Source organism: Phaenicophaeus curvirostris, chromosome 10 (assembly GCF_032191515.1).
Source record: "Phaenicophaeus curvirostris isolate KB17595 chromosome 10, BPBGC_Pcur_1.0, whole genome shotgun sequence".
Taxonomy (NCBI): domain Eukaryota; kingdom Metazoa; phylum Chordata; class Aves; order Cuculiformes; family Cuculidae; genus Phaenicophaeus; species Phaenicophaeus curvirostris.
The window spans coordinates 25,515,728-25,542,564 of record NC_091401.1 but is presented as its reverse complement, the minus strand read 5'-3'; the positions used below and the strand labels follow the sequence as shown (position 1 = coordinate 25,542,564).

The 26,837-nt window shown below is 42.1% G+C and overlaps 2 protein-coding genes across 3 annotated transcripts in view; both read left to right on the top strand.

The window, feature by feature from the left end:
• SELENOT (selenoprotein T) overlaps positions 1–26,837 on the top strand; it is a 200,760-nt gene that overhangs the window by 11,943 nt on the left and 161,980 nt on the right. The gene's annotated exons all lie outside the window — the stretch shown is intronic.
• Positions 140–26,112, top strand: RNF13 (ring finger protein 13). 2 transcript variants are annotated; one of them, XM_069864407.1, is made up of 10 exons: positions 140–226; positions 5,639–5,766; positions 8,336–8,416; positions 11,406–11,531; positions 13,274–13,361; positions 15,155–15,245; positions 16,143–16,248; positions 18,885–18,978; positions 22,620–22,700; positions 24,683–26,112. In XM_069864407.1, exons 2-10 carry the CDS (start codon positions 5,653–5,655, stop codon positions 25,045–25,047), a joined length of 1,146 nt encoding a protein of 381 aa, XP_069720508.1. In that variant the 5' UTR covers positions 140–226; positions 5,639–5,652; the 3' UTR covers positions 25,048–26,112. The 2 variants fall into 2 exon arrangements, with proteins under 2 accessions (XP_069720508.1, XP_069720509.1); XM_069864408.1 differs by lacking the exon at positions 140–226 and adding an exon at positions 879–976.

Below are 26,837 nucleotides of genomic sequence, written 5' to 3'. Positions count from 1 at the left end.
CCCCCCGACCCCGCGCCTGGCCCCGCCCCCGTCCCGCGCCGGCGCGCTGAGCGGCAGCCCTGCCGGCCAATGGGCGGCCGCGGACGTGCGGGGCTGGCGCCGCGGGGCGGGACTTCCGGCGCGGGGCGGGACTTCCGGTGCGGTGGTGGAGTGGAGCCGGAGCGCCATGGCGGCGGCCTGAGGCGCGGCCCTGCCTCCCCCGCCGGGCCCCACGCCGGGCCCGCAGGTGAGCCCGTCCGCGGGAGGGTGGGGAGCGGCCGCCGAGGGATCTCGCGCTTCTTTTTCGCCGGCTTCGCTGCGGTCGAGTCGCCGGGCCCGCGGCTCCGTTGCGCAGCGTTTATTTTCCCTCCGGGCTGTGAGCGGCGAGGCGGGGCCGGCGGGGCGGGAGGTGGAGGAGGGGCCAGGGAGGAGGAGAGGGGAGAGGGAGGAGAGGGAGAAGGTAAAGGGGGGAAGAGGAAAGGGGGGAAAGCGAAAGGAAGGGAGGGCAGGAAAGGGGAATGGAAGAGGAAGAGGGAAGGGGAAGGAAAAATGTAAGGGGAATGGAAGAGGAAGAGTGAAAGGGAAGGAAAAGGTGAGGGGAATGGAAAAGCAAAGAGGGAAAAGGAGGGGGAAAGGAAAGAGGAAAAAGAAGGGGGTAAGGGAATGAAAAGGAAGGGTAAAAGGGAAAGTAGGGGAGGGAAAATGGGAAGGGGAAGGGAAGGACACTAAAGCTCTCTCCAAACTGATGGAGGCCCAACGCCTGCTCCAGCGTTGCACAACACTGCCTGACACTGCCTGGTGCAGTTCCTCTGGGGCTAGATCTGCTTTGCGGTACCGGTTTTGCTTGGGCGGGTGATGAGTAGGGTGGAGTCTGGAGCCTTACAGCCAAATTACTGGTGGCAAGGTGAAAACAACCTGAGAGGAGTAATTCCTGCGTCTCACTAGAGCCGGGTACTGACCTTCCCATGTGTGTTCAGTGCCTTAGATGGAGGCTCAGGTTAGTAATGAAATGGTGCCAGCAGAGCGCAACAAGCCAGAAGCACTGGGGCTTTTGGGGGACGTTTGTGAAAATGATTGATATTATCTGTGTAACATCCTTTAATCCTCTACTTGTAGAATTTTGGAGGGTGAACTTCCCTGTTTCTGTATTGACATGGCAGCCCAAACCAATTAGAATGTCGTCACTGAGTTTGCGACAGGAGAAAGTTTCTATTTGTATGATTTTTATCATTGCTATAAGCAACGTAATCCTATTTGGCACTAAAATAGAATTTAAGTTTCTTTAATACCGATATGCAAGCTGTTTTTTCACCAGTGAGAAGGAAAGGAGCTGTTTTCTTGAGAGAGTTGAAGCATGAATATAACCATGCAGACAGGGAATTGGTTTGTGTTGTCTTTCTCTGTGAAATGAGTCAATTGAGAAGAAACCTTCTGAAAATTTGGTGGGTTTTATGTGCTTTGTGGAGCTCAGTTTGTGGATACTAGCCAAAACCTCAATAATCTGATCGGCTCTGTGTCCCAAGCCGAGTAATTTTGGCGTGGCACGTGTCCTAAGTGTGCTCATAAGACTTGTTCACGTTGGGAAGTATGAAACTGGTGTTTTGGCAAGGTTAAGGAATTGTATCTGGGAGAACGTTTCCCACTCAGGTTGCATATTCCGTGATTGGGGAGTCTGTGTGTTGGTGTTAAAAACAACACAAACAAAGGGCTATGTTCCATAGCCCTTTATTAATAACACAAACAACACTGTTGATGTATTGAGAGGTCGGCAAAGGGTTCTTAGTGCCTGGGGCAGCAGGCAGATCTCTCTGTTTATTGACAGTTCTTGTGTGGAGCTTATCTTAGCCACTCTTGCCCTCAAGTGAGAAGGGATATTTTGCTCTCTTCTTTCTTCAGAAGTGTAATCATAAATGTATTTTCTATTCTGCATACAGCAGTGCTACTCCTCCCTTCTCCTCACAGCACACCTTGCGTTTCCCCTCCTCAGTTCTGACCTGGTCATTCTTCTCAGGCCTGGGATAATGGGATGTTGCTCTCCAGGTTTAGTTTGTTTCATGAGTTCTAGGATGCAGAGTGGGAAAGAGAAAAAATTCTACTCTTCAGTGTTATTTAAGGACAACTTTGTCTATAGACACTGGAAAATCAGGTGTAAAGTGCTGGAGATAAATGCAGAATCAAATTTAACTCTTTTGGTGTGATTTCCAGCATAATCCCTCATTACATACACCTATATTTGTGTATGCTGTGAGCAACTTTGTTCAGTTAAGAGCACAGTCTAGAAAAGAGCCATGGAATTTCAGGAATTGCAAAGCATTTTTGCTCCCATTTGAGGCAGTAGTTCTTGGGCCCAGACGAGTCTCTACTTGCGTGCTCAGCGGAGGAGGCTGTACTTTACATGCCCGTTGTTTGCAAGCACACCTTAAGTTCTGGTATTTTCTCACCTTGCTAAACAGTGTTTTGATGCTTTCACTGTGTTGTAAGGCATGTGCTGAATTTACGGTACTGGTTGAATTACTGGGATAGCTTGAAGTGTATGGTTGCTCCTGTCCTAGTAAAAAATATTGTGTTTTTTCTGAATGTAAAAATGTCTTTCAGTTTCATTGACATCCTTTTTGTTAGGGCAGGCTGAGGAGCAAGACTGGTAAATCTTGATTTAGAGATAAAAATTCACGGATTTCATAATTCATTGTGAGTTCCTGTGACCGTAACTTCTGTTCCGCTAACCAGCTGAAAGTTTCACAAAGCAAAGCCAAGTCAGAATCATGAGAACTGGTTTTGACAATGCCAGCTGTTCTTTCCTCCCATTAGTAATAGTGAATTTTAATTATCTTCACATTAATATCAGTTTAAATCAAATCTATCTCCATCATTTACGGAAATTCACGTTGAGGACCTCAAATGATAGGACAATGCTTTCTGCTTGCAAAGCCCACAAAGGACAGGAGATGAAGAGAGGAGTTCTTAGGTGATCTGAGATTCTCAAAGAGGCTGTAGCTGTCTGGGCTGTGAGTTCTTGAAGTCAACAAAGTTATAGTTTTCAGACTGAAATATATCTGCAGTAAATGAAACCAAATCCACAGGGAACCACTGAAATAAGCCTCAATTCAGAGGGTTTCAACAGCCATGCAATTTGGATGAGTTGACTGGGTTTAATTGTTTGTTAAGTACTTTTAATTCCTTCAATAAAAGAAGTTAGAGGAGATCCAAATGTTTCCATAATGGTAACATGAAGCACTTGCAGTCTACCTCTGATCCCAGTTAGGTGTGAGTTTTTATTAGAGGAGTAAGATATTTTCTACTTCTGTGTTGTTAAGGGATTGCCTGCACACAGCTATTTTGTACCTAAGCCGGAGAGAAATCTGGGGTTCTGTGTAGACAGCTGATCGTTGTCTGTTTTGAGAGCGGGTGACGACTGTGGCAACAGTACAAAGAGGTATTGTCAGCCGTAACTTGTCAGTGGAGAGTGGGGGTCCTGGTCTTCTGCATTAGGTTGTGGTTTTGTGGTGGAAGACATGAATGCTAAGAGCTAAGGGAGGTTCCTTCCTCCCCCCACTAAGAATCTGGCCGCTTCTTACTAACAGCGACAACCGTGGGACTGTTCCTGAGATTTTTTGAGAATTAGTGATCAGGCTGTACGCTCCTCTTGCCTCTCCCAAATGAGTAAGTCGAGGGCCGTTGAGGGCTAAGTGATGTTAATTCTGCGTTGCTATTCCTTGCTCTAACAAGGTTTGTGGTTAAGATGGTGCACTTGAAAGGCAAACAAACCAGAATTTGTTTAAATACTAGAACATTACTCTGCTCAGTTAGCAGTGTTGCTTGGAATCATCTTGCTACATGAGACAGTGCTCTGTCACTCTTCTCCAAGACTGTGTCCAGCAGAGGAAGAGCCTGTGTGGTTCATGACACAGGGACCCCCCTGTGCCTCACCCCTCGGAGTCCCACCAGGCTTCAGCAGCACGGCCAGATCCCAAGACCATGACACAGAAATGAAGGATGGTGGTGATCTCTCACATTCTGCAGATGGAAGGCTGCTTTTTAATGGTCTAGGTTATTCCGTGGTTAAATGCATTCTTTTAAAATGGAAATTCAGAAAACATCTCCCAGGTCAGTTTGCTTATAAAGGCTCGTGATATGCTTATGTAGGCTAAGTGTACTTTCATGTCTCTTCCCAGAGTGTTGGTGCAGAGCATGTTGGACTGGCACTTGTGTGAAGTTGTATATTGATGTTGAGTTTTATTTTAATAAAACAAAATTGGTAGAGCGTGAGATCTCCAGAAAAGAAAGGGAAAGCATAAAATCTAGAAGGAAGCAGGCAAACAAAACAGCAGTTTAATTTTATGTATATATATATATGTGTATATATAAAAATATAGGCATGGCAGTTATCGTTGTTGTATTTTGGGATTGTTATACAGGATAGAAGCTGTATTGTGCAACTGCCTTTAGTTGGTACTAGAAGCTGAAGGACCTGCACTGGATTGAATGCCCATGGGTATGTGGTGTTGAGCATTTTAGACTAAAGCTTTGCAGAGACATCATTTCTTACTGCATTGAACAAAAGGTTTGGCCAATGTTGCAGATTTGCACCATGTTCATACGTTTGTGGGTTGTGAGACCATAAATTTGAGAGGGAGTTCAGAGTTCTGTTCGTGAATACGTTTGGATTTTGGGGTGGCTTTGCTTTTTGGGGGAAGCAGGTTGAGGGTAACGCAATACGATGACTTTAATGAGGGTGCAGGTATCATTGCTCACACAAGGAAGATATTCAGGTCCTTAGTTTGTGTTTTAGTACGTTAAAAAAAACCTCTTTTTTTTTAAAAATGATAAATCAGCAGTTAAAGAACAGTTTCAGTTGGGAAACATGCCACTCCATTTCCAGATAAGAGCTGTTGCTTTGTGCTGCTGAGTTTCATGAAGATTTATTAAAAAAAGCAAAATTTACTTATTTTTATTGCCATGATCTTGCAAAATGCATACAAGAATGCTTTGCAGAGTACTGTGTTCTTTAAAGATCCCAAAAATGTACAACTTTGATAGGCTGAATCTGCTCTCCAGACCAGCAGTCCTGTTTGAGCATTTGCAGCTCTCACTGAAACTGCCAGAACTAGTTTGTGTCTGTTACCTGTTGGTAACGCTGGTTTGTCCAGTTTATATTTAGAATAATTGCTTTTAGTAGAACAACTCCAGTACATGAGGAATTTTTGCTGATTTGGATTGGAGCTAGGAGAAGGGAAGATTACATTTAGGAATGTCTAAGGATAATTAATACCATATGCACGTTCATTCCTGCACACTGCTTGTATTCTCTTGTGCAGCTCAAAGCTTTTTGAAGTGCTACTATTTTTGAAGTGCTCAGGGATCTGGTTTGGTACAGGTGGACTTGGTGATCTCAAAGATATTTTCCAACCAAACAATTCTATGATTCTCTTAAAATTTTTGTGTTTTAGGCACATATTCCCATGGAGGTTGTATGCTCTTAGTGAAGGAGACTTCTGTCTCTAAAATTATCATATCAACCAAAGATTGCTTGTTTCTCAGAAGTAAACACAGGGTAACAGTTTGTGTACTTCTAAAGAAGATGCCAGCCAATAAGAGCCCAGTAAAATGACAGAGGAAAATATCTGCTGTATGCCTTGACTCTCTGTTTGTTTTGTTGCAGGCATTAAATAAACCATGCTGCTGTCAATAGGAATGCTGATGCTGTCTGCCACCCAGATATATACTATTTTGACGGTTCAGTTGTTTGCTTTCCTGAATCTTTTACCTGTGGAGGCGGATATTTTAGCAGTAAGTATGAGAATATTTTCCTACATAGATGAAATCTCTATAAATAAATTCTATCTTGCTTTAAACTGTTTTATTAATTAATCAGTTAGTGCAATAAATGTTGTGCTAAGTTGCTTGGAATGGAATTGCCTTGACAGTTCAGTAAAGACATAAATTATATGTGTCGGGTGAGCTCACAATGATGTGAGCCCAAATACCATGACTGAAAGCACTCAGTTCCCTCAGTGATTTTAAAAGTTCCAGTCTGACCAAATACCCTATAGGACATTGTATGCTGTTAAAAGAATTACATCGTTAGTTGGTTTAGACAGCAATTTAAGCTTCGATGGTGGATGCCACTTGTAAGATAACAGTGTATAAAGAAATTAAGCAAAATAATCTCTGGCCGTTATGATCTGTGTGTGCGCTGGGAGCCTGGTCAGTACAGTTTTTGTAGATGTCATGCCTGGGCGTATTAAATCTCTGCTATCATTAACAAGAATATTTTTGGAGTGGGTGGATTTTTAAATGCTCAGGCTAATAAACAGTATAATGAATATAGAGTCAGTGGTAAAAGTTGTGGCTGGGCTATTTATTACTAGGTTTATGTATTGTTTAGAGAGGGAGTTGTGTGTGTCTAGGATAGAGCTTAAACCACTGATATAACTCAACCTAAGTATTCTAGTCTCTCTTCTCAACTAGTTACAGCGATAGGCAGGAGAGCTCTCAATATCCTATCAATTAATTTAGGAGAACAGAGTGATCAATCTTTGAAGCTAAAGGCTAAGTGGTAATGTGGGGTTGCTGAATATTGAATTATTCGGATCTTTGCAAGTTGCAAGTATTGTATTACTACCTTTTGCAGATTAAAACTTTAAGAAACAAATAATGCAGCTAGATAGTTGCCTTATTGTGGAACTGACTTCACCATTCTGTTGTGACATTTTAAATTGCCTTTCTCCTGTAAACCTGTTTCTCCCCCTTCCTGTCTCACGAAGCCCATGCTTCCTCTTTTCATAATAAAATACCTGGTTTTCATTCTTGGTACTTCCTCCTTTAGAAAGAAAAACAACAAAACCCCCACCAGCCTCAAAAAAAAGAAGACATTTTTGAAATTTAGTTTAATTTCTTTTATTTAATCTTCCATGTGAAACGTTCTTTTATTCTTAGATCTGTAACTTCCAAATATCTATTCCAAGAATATCTTTAAAGTAGGATCAGAAGAGATGTGCTAGACACTAATTAAAACTCTGCTGTGAGAAGGAGCCAGTGGAGAGCTTAAGGGATACTTGGAAGAAGAGGGAATGTTTGCATACTGTGTCACATGAAATCGAAGGCATACAGATAGCATCTAATCTTGAAAGATTTCATGGTTTAATGATTGCTTTTTTTGCAGAGCAAAATTCCACTTGAAGTTTTGGGTTCACCAACAAAAGAAATTCTTCCTATCCCTGCTGATTTAGGTGTACTTTTATGCTTTGTGTCCTCCCATAGTCGCAGCGTCAAGTGGAAGGATTATGTTTGTATAAACTACATGTATATGAAGCACGATTGGTTATTTCTTAAATAAGGGGTGAAAGGAAGTGGGTTTGTGTCTGACTGCTTGTGTAAACTGTGACTTGCTAAGGGATTCAAGGGAAAATTTATAGTATACAAGGTCAGGAAGAACATTTTGAAGAAGGTAGATGAGCAAATAGGGTGGAGAAGGGCAGTGTCCTGGTGCAGGGTTGTGCTGTGCGGTGGTGGAATGGAAGATCAGGAGGAAAGGCTTGATGGAGCATGTTGGTTACAAAGAACAAAATCGTTTACATTTAGCTCCATCCCTACTTCTTTCCCCTCAGTTTTGTTGAAGTTGTTGGGAAGGAAGCTCTTTGAAATGTTGTGGTTTGAAAGAGTTAAATCAAGATTCTGGTTTTAAACTATAGTTTGAGTTCTGCTGTCTAAGTTTGGCTATTAGGAGATATTTTATCCATCTGAAGGGAGGGGTAAGATCCTTACTTGGCCCTCTTGTGTGGCAACTGGATGAGACAATGAATGGGAAAGTAGTTATGAGTCATTAAACTTGATTAAAACTTATTAACTGGTATGTGTTCAAGGCAGTTGCTGTGTCACGCCTTTAGCAGGGGCTTACATCTTTTAATGAAAATAATTTCAGTGTACATACAGTTTGCGCTTTTTATTGTATGGATCCTCCATTAGGAAAAACAAGAACAGCAGCACCCAAAAAAACCCCACACCCGTAAAATCCAACTCTGCGGATTTTTGCTGTTTTGGGTTGTTTGTAGTTTTTCTTTGGCCAATCTGATGTTATTTGAATGGTAGAAAGTAGAAGGAAAGATTTATCGCACAGATAATTGAACAAAAGCTCTATTATTTGCTTGTTTTGACAAATAGATAAGAAAAGAACGATATTGCCATGTGAGTGGAAGAAGCAATTTTGTGATTTCATGGACACGGTCATAAGAGTTCCTATGTCTGGTAGATATTTAAATCTTAAAAATACACAATGTTGTTTCTTTTCTATGTACACTTGTTACCTGTTTATCTCTTGTTGCAAATCTGAATTCTCTTTAAAATTTCTTTCTCTTAGTATAACCTCGAAAATGGAACCCAGACCTTTGATGATCTCCCTGCTAGGTTTGGCTACAGACTTCCAGCAGAAGGGCTGAAGGTAAAAGAAAGAACAAACATATATACATATATATCCTGAATATATATATATATATATAGAGAGAGAGAGAGAGGGGACTGTATCTGCTGAACACTTCTGGAAAATAAAAAAAGATAAAAGTTAAATGAACATAGTACTGAAGAAGAGTAAATACACAACTAAGTAATCTGCTACTCGAGCAAAACAAATGTGCAAAGGGTCCAATACAAACTATTGCCTGTGAGCAGGAGATTCCTCTCCTAAGAAGGGAACATTGGTAATCAGAGCTTTTGTATGTGAGGGAGAACTTGTTGAACATTTTTAATAAAGAAATAAATGAATGAAAAATAGCACCCAGTTTTTTACTTGTGTGAAGTTCAGGTTTCATTTCTTTTTTGTTGTTGTTGTGGAAGTGGCTGCATGGAGCTGTTTTTCTGGCAGTGACTTGTTTGTCTGTCACCATGTATGTTGCATGAGTCAGTATTTATGCCTGAGATACATATGTTTTTATTCTGTAGAAGGATTCTGAGCTGTAAATATCTTTAGGTGGACTGCCTTCCAGGTTCCAGTACAGGAGAATTGCTCTCATTTACACATGAGCTGCTTCGTAATCCTTGTCTGTAGCCTCTGTGGCCCCAAACCCAGGTTCTTCAGCACCCTTGGTGTTGTGATATTTGTGAGTAAACATGAGGCTGATTTGGAGGCATGAGGTTGGATTTAATCCCAAAGAGGAATAAACTGCTGTAGGAATTCCTGTAACTCTAAAAATTCCCCTGCAAACAGAACTTCAAGAACACTTGTTTTCGTGCCCAATGGGTTTTATCATGGGAGAAGGGGTGTTAAAGCTGTATCGTTGTTTACTGACTATATTGAGAAACAGAGGGCGATTAAGTGATTTGCCTCAGTAGTGAGCCAATTTAATACATCAAAAATAGTTTTAAGGAGCTTTGATTGTAACCTTTTTAACTGTCGGCCAGCTCTGTGTCTTTGCAAAGGGAGATGTTATCGTCTATGTAGAAATAATGAGGTTTTGTTCTAAATATAATATTAAAACTTTGCATTAAGATTTTATTACTTTTGGTTGAAGTAGGATGAAAATGTTATATATTTCAATGCTTATGATTAATAAATATGCAACTTCTAGAACAAGATCTGTCAGATTCTTTAACAACTGGTGCTAAAGCATAAAAATAGGTGCTTTTTGCTTCTGTGTCCTAGTCCTAAAACAGTCAGTCATTTGTGTCTGCATCCTTAGGAGAACAGCCCCGCAATTAATGATATTTAAGAGCATGGTAGCATTAAGAAAAATCCCGTCCAGTTACATTTAGCCTTTGGTTTCTGTGTGTGCATTTCTTGAATGTGGCTTTGTGTGATTTGTGCAGTTGGTTCCAGACACACCACTTGTGTTAAAAAAGGAATAAATACTTGGCGTGAAGCTGTGTAACGTTGGTAGTGTTTGGTGTGCGAATCAGGGGAACCTTACAGGCCTAAATTTGGCTGTCAGCAAATCAGCGTAGAATTTGCAGTGGATATTGCTTTTAATTGTTACGGACTGTGTGATGTTGTGCCTGTCACCACAGACTTGGCAAGGGAGAGAGTGCTGGTGTGGCTTCTCTGCCGAAAGGGATATTTGCATTACAAAACGCTATTCCTCGAATCAAAATTGCTTAAAACCTTTATGAATGTTACATACTTATGGATAAAATGTATTGAAAGTACATTTAAACTGACAATTTATGTATAAATTACATGTATTTTATATAAACTGACTGGTTTTAAATATAAATACGTATAATGTGTAATAATAATTACTTATACACAGGTGACAACTTGTGTCTTTATAAAGCTGACGTTGAAAACTGAGAGTTTAAAGCTCTCGAGGATATGTCTGGAACTGCACACACCTTGCAAAGGAAGCTGTTCTTCTGGAGAGCCGTATTTCAAATGGAGGGGAGACAACGCCTCCTCTAGGCGTGTGGTCTCGGTTTTTCTGTATCTTGGTAATCAAAATCTGTAGTGGAGAGACTGACTGAGGCAATCTAATTAATATCAGTCTAATTAATAAAGCAGCTCCTTTTCAGGCGATCTAGAGATTTGACTGAGGAAGCAAGCGTATTCTATTAGGGAAGGGGAGGCCTGCTCTCTTTAGGGCTAGAACAATGAGCATTGTGCAGTATGCATGGTGTTCTTCTGGCCTTTGTCTTTTATAAATTTCCATATCAGCAGTGTTCACGGGACATTTGCAGTAACAGGGAAGAAAGCTTCAGGGTGCAGCTGAGCCTGAAGTCCTGATGTCATGGTGAGGGGCTGGTCTCGGTGTGTTCAGTTTTCGTGGGAGCAGGTTTCCTCTGAGAGAAGCTATAGAAGTTTTGAGGAGCTATTAAAGCCCGAGGTCAGGAGAGCATTCAGTGGTGGAGTGCTAACGCAGTCACCTAAAACCAGACCAAAGATTCCTTCAAGTTTGGTGTTGCCAGAACTTCCTGCCTGTGTGAATGGTTTAGCTGTAGCAGATTTGATGTGCTGTCGTCTTTGTGTACCAGTTTATGTGCCAGTGCAGTGTTGGTGTCACACATGTAACTCTCTTCAGTTTCCTGTTTTAATTGCCAAGTATTGCATTTGTGTTCCTGCTTTTTAGGCTCTTGGACATCAGTTTTCCTTATTAGACTCCCTATTTCTCAGGGTAAAAGCTCCACGTGTTAATGTAGTATGTGCAGTCCTTTTTATGCTGAAATGTTTGGCACAGGCAGAGTTTTAAGCATCAGGTGATGTAACTGGAAAAACTCTGCTTTATTTCTAACTTTCTGATTCTTTACAGCCAAATATTCTGATGAATCAAAATAAATAGTCAGGGATGTGGCAGTGATTTTGCTGTGATATAGGACTGAGTTGATAATAAGAATTTGTATGGCTGTACAGTGTATGGAAAGATAGTTTTCTTTCCTTAAGCTGATCTGCCAACCCTTTCGTTAAGACAAAGAGAAATGAAGCTCCTGTTTCTGTGCCTTTTTAGGGATTCCTAATAAATTCAAAACCAGAGAATGCATGTGAACCGATAGCCCCTCCTCCACTGAGAGACAACTCATCCAGTGCTTTCATTGTGTTAATTCGAAGGCTTGAGTGCAACTTTGATGTCAAGGTAAGATTTTCTTTTTCAATTCTGCCCCTACTCTCTTTCAAGGTTTTAAAGAATTGACTGGTGCTTCAGAAGAACTTCTATATCTGGCATCAGGATGGATACTGATGTGAAGGGAAGGGAGGATTTTATTTTCTACGGGCGGATAAAGTAGTATTGTAATATGATTTTGTTTAAGGTTACTTGTTTGGCTGTTGTAAACCAGCTTACGTGGTGAATTAAGAGTAACGGCTGCTGCGGTTTTATAATAGAAAGCATTCAGTAGCAATATCGGCTTTTCTTGCTGATTAGACTTTGCTGCTGGGTATCACAGGTGAGAGAGGGAACGGAGATAAAGGTAGAAGCACCCAAAATCTGCAGGCTGCTTTCCTCGGGTTTGTTTGTTTTCAATAATACAAAATTAGAATTATTTGTGCATGGCTGGAAAACTTGGTTTTCTTGAAAATTACTTTGCTATATGGGGCAGAAAAGGATGATTTAAGGAAAACAGGGCTCTTCAATTTCTTGTTGACTTCATGAAGCAGAAGGAGGTCCAGCAGTGTTTGCCACTATGTGGTATGTTTGGTTCTGTGGTGGTGTGGTTAAACATGTGGATTCCACTGAGGCTGCAGATCCAGCTGTAGAGGCAGCTCACGGCTCATGTAATCTGCCTGCACGTTAGACTCTGCAGTGACACTACAAATCCTGTCACCACAGGTCTGTGTGGCTTCGTGGTAAAAGGAAGGTTGAATGCCTACTTGTCTTTCATGCCCTTTTTGCCTGTCTGATTGCTGCCTTTAAGCTGACAGGACAGCGTTACAGCTGAAGACAACGGTAAAAGATCAGGTCAGAATTTTTCTAGGGGAATAAGTCAGAAATTCAATAAATACTTGTTTGCTGAAAACAACTTGTTGGCTTTATGACTGAGCCTTCAGCTTTTTCACTCTGGTGCTAACCCAGAAAAACCACTTCTCTGTTCCTGGTCATGGAATTCCACATTCTGAAGAGCATTGGAAAGCTGCTATCTTTGCTCTTGTGCAGCATACAAGAAGGCTTCGTATTTCAAGCTTCACCTAAAGACCCTTTTTTAAGAACAATCAATGGAAGTTCTCCAGCTTTACATCTCTTTTTCATCGTGATTGTTTGTCTCTTGAGAAGCTGGGGGCATGGTGTGTGTATATATACACATATATAAAAATATAAATATATATATAGGTGTGTGTGTAGATTGGGGTGGATGTGGATGTGTATAGGGGGTGTGTGTATATAGGGACATGTGTGTATTGTGTGTGCATATATACTTGAACCTTAGGCTTTGCTTGTGCTGACAGAACCCCAGTGTTTATCTGAGACAGAACGGACATGCAATATGTTTGTAGTTTCCACGTTTCTGGTTTTGTACTTTTCCATGTGATTTCACAAGCTGTCAAGTGGGAATTCCTGATTACCAATATAATTTAGCACTTATATTTTTAATGATCATTAAATATTATTTTTATGTACTCATAGAAAATTTCTAATCCTGTTTTTAAGTTATGTACAAACTACAGACAGTATTGATGATTTTTCTGGAAAAATAACATAATTACTTGAGTGTAAGAATAAATCCCTGATGTTATTTTGAAAGGTATCACTTCTTCTATCAGTGCAAATGAAGTTGTACTAATGCTATAACTTACAGAAAGTTGTAAATATTAGAAAGGAGTGGTAGGTTGCTGTGTTTTGAGACTTTAGACTTTCTAATAAGGATTTTGTGTGGCTTCTAGGTATTAAATGCACAGAGAGCTGGATACAAGGCAGCTATAGTTCACAATGTTGATTCAGATGACCTCATAAGCATGGGATCCAACGACAGTAAGTACAGGTATCACTTCTTCTCTCCTGTTTGAAAGTCATTTCATCCACTAGAGTGGACAATATGAAAATCAGTATTAAGATCAATTCTCACTTAAAAAAAAAAAACCCTGACAAACAAAACCAGCCAAAGAACAAAAAGAAACCTCCACAAACCTGAAACAAACAAAAAATCCTTAGAAAAAAAACACCCCAACCAGAAATCCTCCTGCTGTTAACATTTTAAAATGGGAGATACTTGTATAAGAACATGTGTGTGTATACTTCAGTGTTATTTGTGACATTGAATTTGTACGTTCTTCGAGCATTTTCCTTTAAATTTTAGTTCAAGTGTTCTGGGTTAAATGGTTAAATTTATGAGAGATTTATATGGCAGATGTGGAAAATAGCTGATGTGTTGTTAAGTAAGAAAAATATAGGAAAAGTAAAAAAAAAACCACCTTACTGGAAGGAAATCAAACGTTAAAATATGACTTTTTTAGTATTTATTGGTAGTTCCATTTTGTTGTTACTGTTGTGTACATTTTTCTCTTCCTTTGGGCACATGGATTCTAATTTCATATGAATACAGGTTATGTTTGGAGACCAGTGCACCATTTTCTGATTGATTCTGATGCCAAATCTTCCAATTTTAACCTTTCATGGAGCGAATATGCTCAGGACATCTTGTAATCTAGGCAAATATTGGTTTTGGTTTATGGTATGGGTTTGGTTTATAGTATATGTTTTTTGTGCTACAGTGCTGTTATGAATTTGTTTTGGCACCTCGTTTTTTTTGTCCAGTTTTTGAGCTTGCTCAATATGGAACCTGAACATGAATGAGAACAAAAAGTCTTTCCAAGTGGAAACACCATTGAGTAAACTAGGAAATGAACTTTCAGCAAACTGAATGGCAGCTGAGTAGCCCGGAAAGCTGTGTGAAAGTGGTTTTAATGAATTCCCAAGCCTCAAGAATCTTATTTTCAGATTGCACTGAGAAATCAAAACATAGGACAAGGTCACAGCAAGTGCAGGCTTGAGTAGCGTGAGGTGACATGAAGCCATTTGTGCTTTTGCCTTGGGGAGCTGAGGATACTTTGATAGTGACTAAACTCAAGATACTTTGACCCTTAAATATGAAGCATAAGTCAGAGGTGAAAATCAATATGAAGTGAAGCCCAGGAGGTGGTTTTCTAGAATATGCGATTTATCTTTCATCATAATAATTCCTCGTTTGTGATGCATCTTTTGAGCAGCTTATTGCCTTCATGAGTAAGCCGAGAAAGGGAAACAGTTCCGTCTAGTTTCTGGGGACTGAAATAAAAATGTGGCATTGGTTCATTCTCTTCTTTCTTCCTTTTGACCTTCTAGCCTTAGCAGTTCCCAGTGTGTTCATTTATGTTTAAGGTGAAAAGGAGGGAAGAAAGATTAATTGAAATTTACAGTTGAGGATGAGAGTCGTATGAGTTGCCAGAAACTCTGGAAATGGAATTGTGTGATTTTATCAAGTGTCTGAGTGAATGTTCTGGTTAAACTTACTCTGATACCTCCTTTTGTCAAAATATTTTTGTTTTGTACTCCCTCTAAGTATTCCATTAAGATTTTTGATTTCCATACCTGCAATAAAGTCCCTAGGTGTTCAGTAGGAAATAATACCACTTCTTCTATGTTGTAAAGATGTAGAATGCATGTGCAGCAATGTGTGTCACTATGTTAAAATATGTCTTCACGTTGTGGGAGTCTCAGTGTCCAAGTCTTGTGCCTTAAGGTGTCTGCCTAATAATAGTTTTATTTTCCTGCCTTTTCTTATGCAGTTGAGATTTTAAAGAAGATTGACATTCCTTCTGTCTTTATTGGCGAGACATCAGCTAATTCTCTTAAAGAAGAATTTACTTATGAGAAGGGGTGAGTACCTCATGTGCAGCTGTGTTATTCCTTGCATAAAGTCATTGCCTCTTTAATGTTTATGGATTTAAAATAGGATGTTGTGATGGCAGAAACTGTAGGTATTCCAGGAGAAGCTTTGTGCAATGAGAGCAATGGGCAGAAAGCATCATTAGTCTAACGTTCCTGGTTCTTCAGGTCTCTGTCTTTCACAGAATTAATCAGAACAAATAGATTGTGTCATTCTTAAGTAGATACCTTGCTGATGCAACTAACTGATAAGTAAAATATGGCTCCACCTGTGTAGTGGTTGTAGCACTGGTGGCACACTTGTATATTGTAATTTCTCAAGTGTTTCTGACTGCACATGCCAACGGCATAATAATAGGATTTTACTTCCTTGAGTATCAATAAATGCTGTTGTTCAGATACCAGATTTCCAGCCTCATATCAGGTTCTCTGGGAACTTGTTTGGTTACTGGACGGTAATTTATTGAGTCTCCAAAGGGTGAATGATGCACTTCACCTTGCTTCATAATTTGAATCTAAACCTCCCGTATAACCTGAAGTGCTTTAGTAAACGAGAACAACTTCACACAAGCCCTTGATAGTCATGTTACTTTTCTCATTCTGCTATGCAAGCAGCTATATAGTGTTTTCCTGGCTGCTTTAGATTTGTTTCTGACTGAAGTCAGTAGGTAGTTTTAACTCCAGAAATACTGTTTTATCCTTTTATTTAATTTGCTTTACGTTATGTGGGTATCAGCTGAATTTTTTGTGTTGTGCACAGGTAGGTATTCCTTTAGTGTCTCTAGTGATAACCTTTTCTTTTAATCTTTTTCACTGTATTTTATTCTTCAATTCAGTGTTTGCTGAATTCTAACCTATTTAGAAAGTGTTGTCTTTTTCTTCCCACAGTGGCCATGTTGTGTTAGTCCCAGAGTTCAGTCTTCCTTTGGAGTACTACTTAATCCCCTTCCTAATAATAGTAGGGATCTGTCTTATTCTCATCGTCATATTTATGGTAAGTTCCTTCTTCTAATAAAAGCATTTTTCAAACAAATCATCACAGAAATGTCACTGAACTTAAATGAAAGGATGCAGCAATGGAATCGTAGAATCATGGAATGGTTTGGGTTGGAAGCAACCTTAAAGCCCATCCAGTTCCAACCCCCTGCTGTACGCGGGGATGTCTCCAACTGGACCTCTCGTCCCTCCCCAGCTTTTCTGTAGCCCCTTTCGGATACTGGAAGGTTGCAATAAGGTCTCCTAGGAGGAACTTTTTTCCAGACCCCAGAGTGACAGGATGAGGGGAATGGCTTTAAATTGGAAGATGAGACATTAGGAAGAAATTCTTCACTATGAGGACGGGGAGGCACTGGGGTTGCCCAGGGAAGCTGTGGCTGCCCCATCCCTGGAGGTGTTCAAGGCCAGATTGGATGGGGTTGGAGCAGCCTGGTCCAGTGGGAGGTGTCCTGGCGCACTGTAAGGGCTTGGAACTAGATTATCTTTAAGGTCCCTTCCAACTCAAACCATTCTGTGATTCTATTAAACAAAGCAGAAGATCAACTAGAGGTGGTGTAAAATCCACCAGTGCTTTGCCTGACATTCTAGTGATAACCTCAATGAAGAGGCCTTCACAGTTAATCAGGTGAATGTGTTACCCTGCAGTATCCTCAAGGTCCACAGTTTCAGATAAGGAGAGGTGTTATTTTTAAAGAGAGAGGTCAGTAGGGATAATATCCTGTGAACGTTTGTTGTTTCCAGACCATTAGTATTCCAAGCTGACCTTCACTAACAATCTCTTTGTAATCCCCCTGAGTTGAGAAGTCACACACAGCATTGGTCATCTAGGAGCTGAAGTGAAGAAGGCCGTGAAAGGGACTGTGATATCATTTCAGAAATCATAAGTACTGGCTTTGCATCGTGTCAAAATACGATGTGAAGCACTGACACATGATTTTTCAGAAGAGATGCTGATTGGAGAATGAAGAGAAAGGCAGTCAGAATAGTTACAGGGCCTCCTGTTTAAAGAGGGGTTTAGAAGGTTACCACAGAAGAGAAAGCTGGTGAAGGGACACACACAGGAAAACTGTAATCATGAGGAGTGTGAGCTTGGCTGCTACGATGACCACCACTCTGGGAATTCAGAAATAAGAGATCGCTTTTGCTCTCAGGATATTTCTTCATGTTTTGCTTCAGAGATTTTCACCAGTTTGGCTGCTTTTGGTTTTAGGTGGTGTTAACTGAGTTGCAAAAATTCCTTATGGGCTTCAGTGCTGTCACCTTCAGGCCAAGAACTGAACTGAATCACAAACCACTTTGCACCAGTGACTGTAGCAAGGAACTGGAGTTGTGTACCAATCACAAGGCTAATCCCACTGAAAGGCCACCTGTCCCTAGAGTTGCACGTTTCCTTCACTATGAAGACAGCAGTTTTCTGCATCCATTTGCTTTGGAGTTTATTTTTAGCAAAACTTCTGGTACTCTCTTACAAGATGCTGGACAAAATGCCCACTGTAAAGCTAGGTGCGTACGCAAAGCAGTGGGTGAGCAGGTGGCTAAAGGGACGGGCTCAAAGAGTTGCAGTAAACGGGGTGTCCTCTGGCTGGCAGCCAGGCGTTCGTGGTGTTTGTCAGAGTTCAGCTTACAGCCAGTTCTTTTTCAGTGCTTCTATCGCCTGGACACAGGAGTTGAGTGCACGCTAAGTTTGCCGACAGTGCCAGATTAGATGATATTGGTTCCCTTGAGCATAGAGAGATCTTGATAGATTAGAGCATTGGATAATTAATTGGTACAGTGAACTTGATCCCTGGGAGGCTCCAGGTTGGATTTGGTCTTCGTTAATTTGTGGATTTAGCCCTGCTTCTTTCAGAAAGTCTTGTTTTTAACTGATATATGAATGTGAGGCTCTGATTGTTACTGAATATCTGAATTATAGAAGGCAAAGTGCAGTTCATGCAGGCACTTGATTGTTTAGCTGTAAAAAGAGCCTGAATGAAGAGCTTGGATCCAGAAAGGCTTAGAAAGTGAAGCCAGACATGATGCAGAAGAATAAATAGGTTTTATTTTGCCAAAACCAATTACATCTTAAAATGGTCGTAATAACATTTGTCCATAATATGCATATATTCATACTTGATTGAAAATACTGTGTTGTGAAGTATATCAGTGCCTGCCAGGTTTTTCTGAAGTCAGATATATTAATGCTGTTTTGATATTACTATTCTCAGTCTTTACCTTTTCCACAGCGTAGGTGGGTGTAGAGAACCTCTGCAAATGTCAAAACACTTGTTTGTGTCTGTTCTGTGGTTAAAGCTGTTTTTTTATTTGTTTGTAATCGTATTCAATAGAGAATGTCATATCACATGCTAGGGTTAGAAACTGCCATTATTTTATAGAGTATGGACATATTTTTTTTCCTCTTTCCTTTACAAACCAAGCTTGTGGATTTTCAGTTTCGAGTGCCATGGTTGTTGAGAACATCCTTTTAGCTTGTTTGGCTTCATCCTTGTGTCCAGGAAAGGGAAGAGGTGGTTCATTTTCAGCTGGGGTTCCCTTTCCAGTCACATAGTGTGGAGACTCATAAATCAAAACTTTTATTGTTCTCCTGTTGTTTTAATTTACTGTTCCTGTTGTCTTTCCTGTGACTGTTTCCAGATCACAAAATTCGTGCAAGACAGACACCGAGCAAGAAGGAATCGACTCAGGAAGGATCAGCTTAAGAAACTTCCTGTGCATAAATTTAAGAAAGGCAAGTGGTTCGTTCTTTGTCCAGCTCATTGGACCTTGTTGTTTTTAACACCAAAAACCCTCTAAATTGAGGAGATTTGTAGTTGGAAATAATTTTGAGTACTCTTGAGAGTTTGAAGTGAAAGCACACAGAAGGTTTGACTTGACCCTATTCTCACCGAAACATAGTAGCTCTGATGTTTCTTTAAGGAAGCAGAGCAGACAGCATGTGCAGGCTGTGGCTCAGGGTTAAAATGTTGCTTAATATATCACAACATCAGTACAGAAGTGCCACAAAACTTCCTTGTCACACTCTTGGTAACAGTGACCACAGCAGTCGCTCACTGTGAGGCATCATTTCTATTATGTGGAACTCCAGCTCTGGGGCCCTCGGCACAGGGAGGGCGAGGATCTGTTGGAGCGGGGCCAGAGGGGCCACAAAAATTATCAGAATGCCATCCTCTGAGGACACGCTGAGAGTTGGGGTTGTTGAGCCTGGAGAAGAGAAGGCTGCAGGGCAACCTTAGAGCAGCTTCCAGTGCTGAAAAGGGCTCCCAAGAAAGCTGGAGGTCAGAGTTTTTAGTAGGGCTTATGATAATAGGACAAGAGGGGAGATTGAAACTAGATAGAAGGAAGAAATTTTTTATGGTGAGGCCCTGGCACAGGTTGCCCAGAGAGGTGGTGGATGTCCCATCCCTGGAAACATTCCCAGTCAGATCGGATGGGGCTCTGTCACGCAATTCATGTGCCACTAGTATTTATCAGTTTCCAGACTGATAATCACAGAATGGTTTGGGTTGGAAGGGACCTTAAAGCCCATCCAGGTCCACTGCCAAGCCATGGGCAGGGACGCCTTCCCCTGGCCCAGGCTACTCCAAGCCCCATCCAGCCTGGCCTTGAACCCCTCCAGGGATGGGGCAGTTGCTCTGAGCAACCTGGGCCAGGGCCTCCCCGGCCTCATTGTGAAGAATTTCTTCCTAATGTCTAATCTAACTCTTCCCACTTCCAATTTAAAGTCATTCCCTCTAGTCCTATCACTTCATGTCCTTGTAAAAAGCCCCTTTCCAGCTTTCCTTGGAGCCCCTTTCAGCACTAGAAGCTGCTCTAAGTCTCCCTGTAGCCTTCTCTTCTCCAGGCTGAACAACCACAACTCTCTCCTCCTGTCCTCTGTTGCAAGGTGTGAGAAGAAAAGGTAGAAAAAGTGTTTCATTGAAATGGCTTATTACTGCATAACACCTGTCAATAGAGAATGTATTTGCCGAGCTACAAAGACCATGTTAGGGGATATGCCTGGATTCAAGGACAGAACCATTGACTGTTCTTTGCCCCTGAAAATTCAACCTGCATTATTAATGATGTTGCTCTCACTTTGTGTGAAGCAGATGTTCGGTTTGAACAGATACAGGATATTTGTGCAATGTGAGTCAGCCTCATAAGGAGAAGGAAAAGTTTTCCTCTGCAGGGTTGACTGAACCTTGCTTTAACAACCTAGTGCTATGGATTTAAAATTAACTCTACAAAATTATCTTAAGCAAATAAAGCTAATATTAATTTTATTCCCTGTGAAATCTGATCAAAACAAAAATATAAAGTAAATTACGTTGTAAAGAGAAATTCACAAGGAAAACCTTGCTTCAAGAAAGTCAGTTAATGTCTTTTTCAGTTTGTGGTGCGCGCCTGGACCACTGCCTCCCCACCCTCATTGTGAAGAATTTCTTCCTTATGTCTCATATAAATCTTCCCCCTTCCAATTTAAAGCCACTCCCTCTTGTCCTGTCACTACAAGACTTTGTAAAAAGTCCCTCCCCAGCTTTTTTGTAGCCCCTTTCAGGTACTGGAAGGTCGCTGTAAGGTCTCCTTGGAGCCTTCTCTTCTCCAGGCTGAACAACGCCAGCTCTCTCACCCTGTCCTCAGAGGAGAGGTGTCCCAGCCCTCAGATCATCGTTGTAGCCCTCCTGTGGACCAGTTCCAACATTTCCAGACCCTTCTTATGTTGAGGATTCCAGAACTGGATTTTCAGATTCTCCTTCCCCAAAACTTGAGTTTCATGTAATCCTTGAACTCTGTGGTGACCCTGGCAACGTGTTCCACCTCGCTGCTGAGTCTTTGGTGTTGTTTGTTAGCTTTCTGTAGCTCCTTAGGTGGGGGCAGGAGGGAAGGGCTGGATGAGATAACACTGTGGGGCGGATGGGGCTCAGATTAGGTGGAATTCAGAAGGAACTGGAAGAGGTTGGGAGGACATGGAGAAAGCTACCCTGAAGGGCCCCAGAAACAAGATTCACCATCTCAACCGTTCTTGCTTTTACCTTGAGGTGACAATATCACAGAGTCTTTCTTTCTTTTATGGGGGTCTCTGTCCCTGCACGCCTTTCCTATTTGTGTTTTGGTACATGAGAGACGAAGCCTTCTCTGCACGTTCTTTCTGTCGATCTACATCTCCTTCCTTCTCTAGCTCCTCTGCTGTACAGTAGAACTCAGGTTCTTAGCTAGCCCTGCCGACAGTGAAAACATCAACTGCTGAGCAGTGGGAGATGACAGAGCAGCTGTGAAGATGGGGAACAGGCAGTGGGCTAGGACTGCCATTCCAAATACTTAGCCCCAATACGCAGCAAGAGTGATTTAGTCATTTTGGGCTCCCCCAGGGACATGGGGGCTGTCTCTGGTGTGTCCATTCTCTGAGCAAGGTGGGGTTTGATGAGTCCTCTCAGAGATGCTTTTGTGGGTGCCTTTATTTACCATAAAGTGTGTAAGCTGGAGGCAGGCACCCCGGCACCACAAGCTGACCAGATGACTGCCCTTACGGTAGGATGTACAAATATGCGTTGGATCATTTGACCCTGTAACTACCCAGTCCCTCAACCAAACATGTGCTGGTCAGGTGATAGAAAAGCTCGCAGTGCAGTCGGCTGGCACATGTGCTTCCAGCCGTGTGACAGTGTCCCCTTCCCAGGGGGAGAGGCCAGCTGGGTCAGACCCATTTCTTTTCGGGTTTGCTGTTGTCTGGGCATCTAAAGAATGCTTCATGGTCTGGAGAGTGGGCAGCGCTAGCAGGCTGCTGCTTGTGAAGAAGCGATGTGGTACTGCACGGGGTTAAGCCTGGAAGGTTCAGTGTCCAAAGTGCTGCTGGCTTAACAGGAGAAGCCCCACCTAGAGACAGCGAGTAGCAGTGTTGGATGCGTTCAAGTGGCAAGATGTGTGTGAAGGAGCATGTTGCCCAGAGCAGGGGTGGCTGCCCCATCCCTGGAGGGGCTCAAGGCCAGGTTGGATGGGGCTTGGAGCCCCTGGGCCAGTGGGAGGTGTCCCTGCCCATGGCAGGGGTGGGACTGGATGGGCTTTGAGGTCCTTTCCAACCCAAACCATTCTGTGATTTTTAGTGAAACCTGTATTTGAAATCCTTATCTTTTAATAAGAGTGATAGAAGATTCTAGAGAGAACAATTTGGCTAGTTCAAAACATCTTTTATTAACCTGCAGGGGCAGTGAAGGCATTGTTGTCCTTATAAGGAGAGAAATTTAGCACAGTTAGCCCTGTCACATCAGAGAACCTGGCCCTGGCCTGGACAGGGAATGTGTGAAGCTAACCAAGAGAACCTGTGTGGGTGTGTTTGAAAAGGTCTAGTGCAAATCTTTTGAAGTTAAACGAATTCTCAATTATGTGCTTTAGGAGACGAATACGACGTGTGTGCCATCTGTCTGGATGAATACGAGGATGGAGATAAGCTCAGAATCCTTCCGTGTTCTCATGGTAAGCAGGTTTAGTACTTGTTTTTAGGTTTAGTTTTTAGTACTTGTTTTTAGGTTTTTAGGTTTAGTACTTGTATTAAAACAGCTCTCTAAAACACCAGGTCTAAAAATCACAGTGAATATGTTTGTTAGTTGATTTATAACATTGACTTTTGCTAATATTCAGGAATCTATTTACAAATTGGGAAAAGTGCATGCTTTTTTTTTTTTTCATTCTTTAAAAGCAAAAATGGCCAGCATTCCTGCGTTGCTTTTTCCTTTGGATGTACACATGAAAGAAAATTCTAGCTTGCCGCTCTCCCCTAAATGGCTGCTTTTAACAGGAAAACACATGCTAGAGTTACTTTTTCACTGAAAACGTGCGCTTTCTCCGAGACAATTACACTGTAAAACGTAACTGAACTATCGGAGACATCGAGACAGAGATGAAGGGCTGTAGCCTGTCTGAAGTCTGTCCTGTAGTCTGAAGCTGTGTTGACCACTGCCTTGACTTTGAAGTCAGCGTTGCCAGTGCAAAACCAGTGGGATATTTGCACTGTGACAAGTCGTGCGCTGTCTGAACAGCCTTTCTCAGGCACAGCCCACTGCGGAAGGTACATTGAGCAGTCCGCCACGAGACAAGGCTGCTCTTCACTTCGTAGAATCACCAGGTTGGAAAAGACCTCTGGGATCATCAAGTCCAACCATTCCTGTCTGCCCCTAAACCATGTCCCTGAGCAAAGTGCATACAAGTACAAGGAGTGTTTCAAGAGCTTATACCTAGAAATCTGGGAAAGGCCTGGGCCCAAGAGCATCTCTAAATTTAAACATTTTTTTGATAGAAGCTGTGTAAGATCTACCAAAAAGATTGAATTCATCCTTCCTAGCTTGAGATCTGCTCTCCACCTCCCCCTCTATTAACTGTGTCACAGCCGTTTTGGCTGGGTGCAGCATTGTCCAGCTTTTTCTCATTAAATTCGTGCTCTGACCAGGCACTGCAACAGCAAATACCGCGTCACCAAGAGATTTAATAAAACAGCAGCTGCTGCTCTGGCCTTGTATCCACAGCAAGCACAGTAGATGACAGACTGAGCTTTGTAGATCCTCATTCATAAAAAGCAATTTCAAAAGAGCTGACAAAGAAGGAGTTCTCAGAAGGGCAAGAACAAATCCATAGCATCTGTCCCAGCCAGGGACTGCAAAGTCAGCTAGATCTGAGCACTAGTTTTAAAGATTGCTGATAAATATTAAGTAAAATTAAAAACCCCACCAAACAAAAAGCCCCAGAACAGCGCTATCAGTTCCTGTGGAGAATGTGTCGCTAACCTGCTGGAACAGATATGAAACCACAAAGATGATCTGAGGGCTGGAGCATCTCTGTGGTGAGGAGGCTGAGAGAGCTGGGGTTGTTGAGTCTGGAGAAGAGAAGGCTGCAGGGAGACCTTAGAGCAGCTTCCAGAGCTGACAGGGGCTTCAGGAAAGCTGAGGAGGGGTTTTTCACAGAGGCCTGGAGTGACAGGAAGAGGAGGAATGGCTTTAAATTGGAAGGGGGAAGATTTAGATGAGGCATTGGGAAGAAACTGTTCACAGTGAGGATAGGGAGGAGAGACCAACCCCCACCTCACTACAACCTCCTTTCCAGTAGTTGTAGAAAGTCGTAAAGTCTCCCCTCAGTCTCCTTTTTTGATGGCCGAAACAGCCTAAGGAGAGTCCAGACACCTTCATGTGTTCTCCTGCATGGGGCCAGCTTCTTCTAAGGAAAACAGCCCTGCAGAAGCAAACATAGACCCTGTCTTAGCAAAGCAATTTTTATCTTAGGAATGCAGGTGAACCATCTCTGTCATCTTGTTAACGGACAGACAGTTTGCATGGCAACAAACTTTTAACTGGAATTCTCTGTATTAATTGAATTCTACAATTCTCCTGCAAACAAACACAATGTAGACGGGTTCCTTGTCCTTTTCACTTCGGATGACGACCTGCTCGTGTTGTGTTTTCTAACAGCATATCACTGCAAGTGTGTGGACCCGTGGCTGACCAAAACAAAGAAGACGTGTCCTGTGTGTAAGCAGAAAGTGGTCCCTTCGCAGGGGGACTCTGACTCCGAAACAGACAGCAGTCAAGAGGAGAACGAAGTATCTGAAAATACTCCTTTGCTTAGACCGTTAGCCTCTGTTAGCACCCAGTCATTTGGGGCTTTGTCAGAATCTCATTCCCACCAGAACGTGACCGAGTCCTCGGAGTACGAGGAAGATGACAATGACAATATCGATAGCAGTGATGCAGAAAATGGAGCGAATGAAGAAAGCGTAGTGGTTCAGCTACAGCCCAGTGATGAAAGGGAGTACAGAGTGGCAAATACCGTTTGAGACTACTAACGATGGCTAGAGTATGAACGAGAGTTCTTAAGGCTATACTTTACAAACTTCTACGTAGGGAATATATTTTAATCTGTAATCCATTTGGTTTCTTTAGTAGGAGCAGCAGTTCATGTAGTAGTACTATGGTTAAATCATTACGGATAGATTTCTTTTTGATTCAGGTATTCAGTCACACGTTCTGTCTTCTCAAAACGAACAGTTTAACTGGACTTCACAATGCTAACAAGTAACGTTAATAGTTTATATTGATAGAAATATCTCACAAGCTCTAAACGTGTCTTGTTGAATTGGGATCTATCTGGAAGTAATCTTTTTCCATTTTGTAGCTACAACTGGGTCATGCCCATAGCAGTATTTATTACACCTAGGGTTTGTGTTACCCCTTAAGCCCAACAGAAATGTATTTGCATGTTTGTATAGAGTTTTCCTAAAAACTGTCACCGCTACCGTAAGAAAAACATAGAACGGATCGATGTTCTTTGTGCTGTTGCATTGAAACAAAGCAGAAGAAACTCTGATCTCAAAGCAGTGATTCCAAATAATCCTTTGGAGTTTGGCACAGTAGCTTGAGTTTAAGCATTGACTGGATTGATAAGGAAACCTAGAATCTGTTTAGTTCTGAGCAAGTCACAAGGTAAAGTCCACGGTAAACACGTTCATTATCCCTACTTGCTACTGTGATGCAGCCTGGTTTCCAGTGCCGATGCGGGAGGGAGAGGGGGTAACTTTCGGTAAGTATTCCATCGCTCCTCAACTCACGTACCTCTTAGCGAGGGCATCTCCTGCTGCGTTAGCCACTCAGCTGTGTACATAGAAAAATTGTTCTTTTCGAATACCTGATTTGAGAACAAGTGCTTAAAACTGTTTAACAGGACTCAGTGCTTACCAGTGTATGATGACAGAAGTCAGCGATATCTAATACCTCTGTAACTATGTAGAAAGTAAACACGTACATATAATCAAAATGCAGAGATCTTTTTTATATGGCCTTGAATAAGGAAAGCTTGAAAGAATGTTAATAAACATGTTTTCCACTTTAAGTATCAAAAGGGATTTCTTGAACTTCTGCATTACTTATTCTTTTTCCTACATTTATTACCGAGTTTAATGTATTTTTAGAGATCCAGAACATGGAACTTTGGATCCTGTAGAAAGTACTGACTGGTGGTGTGCCATGCGAAGCACTGTAGGGCTCAGTACTGTGGCCTAGGACTGAGCTACAGGACGTGATGGGGCTCCAGGAAAGCTTTTTCCAAGGGTCTGGAGTGATAGGACGAGGGGGAATGGCTTTAAATTTGAAGGGGGAAGATTGAGATTAGATACTGGGAAGAAACTCTTCACAGTGAGGGTGGGGAGGCCCTGGCCCAGGTTGCCCAGAGCAGGGGTGGCTGCCCCATCCCTGGAGGTGTCCAAGGTCAGGTTGGATGGGGCTTGGAGCCCCTGATCCAGTGGGAGGTGGACCTGCCCATGGCAGGGGTGGGACTGGATGGGTTTTGAGGTCCCTTTCAACCCAAACCATTCCGTGATTCTGTATTGATAATATATTTATCATACACCCCCAGGTCCTTCTCCTCCAGGCAGCTCCCGAGCCGCTCCTCTCCAAGCCTGTCTTTTTTTTGCCTGTGAAGGCTGTTGCTCTGACTTCAGCCTCCAGCTGTCTTCAAGGAGGGGATGCTGGTGCTTTATGAGGTTTGCACTTGGTCGCTCTTTGAGAAAAGCCCTTTAGCCAGTACTTGTAAATGTCTGAAGGTTTTCTGGGACCTCTGGGGTGTCTCTGC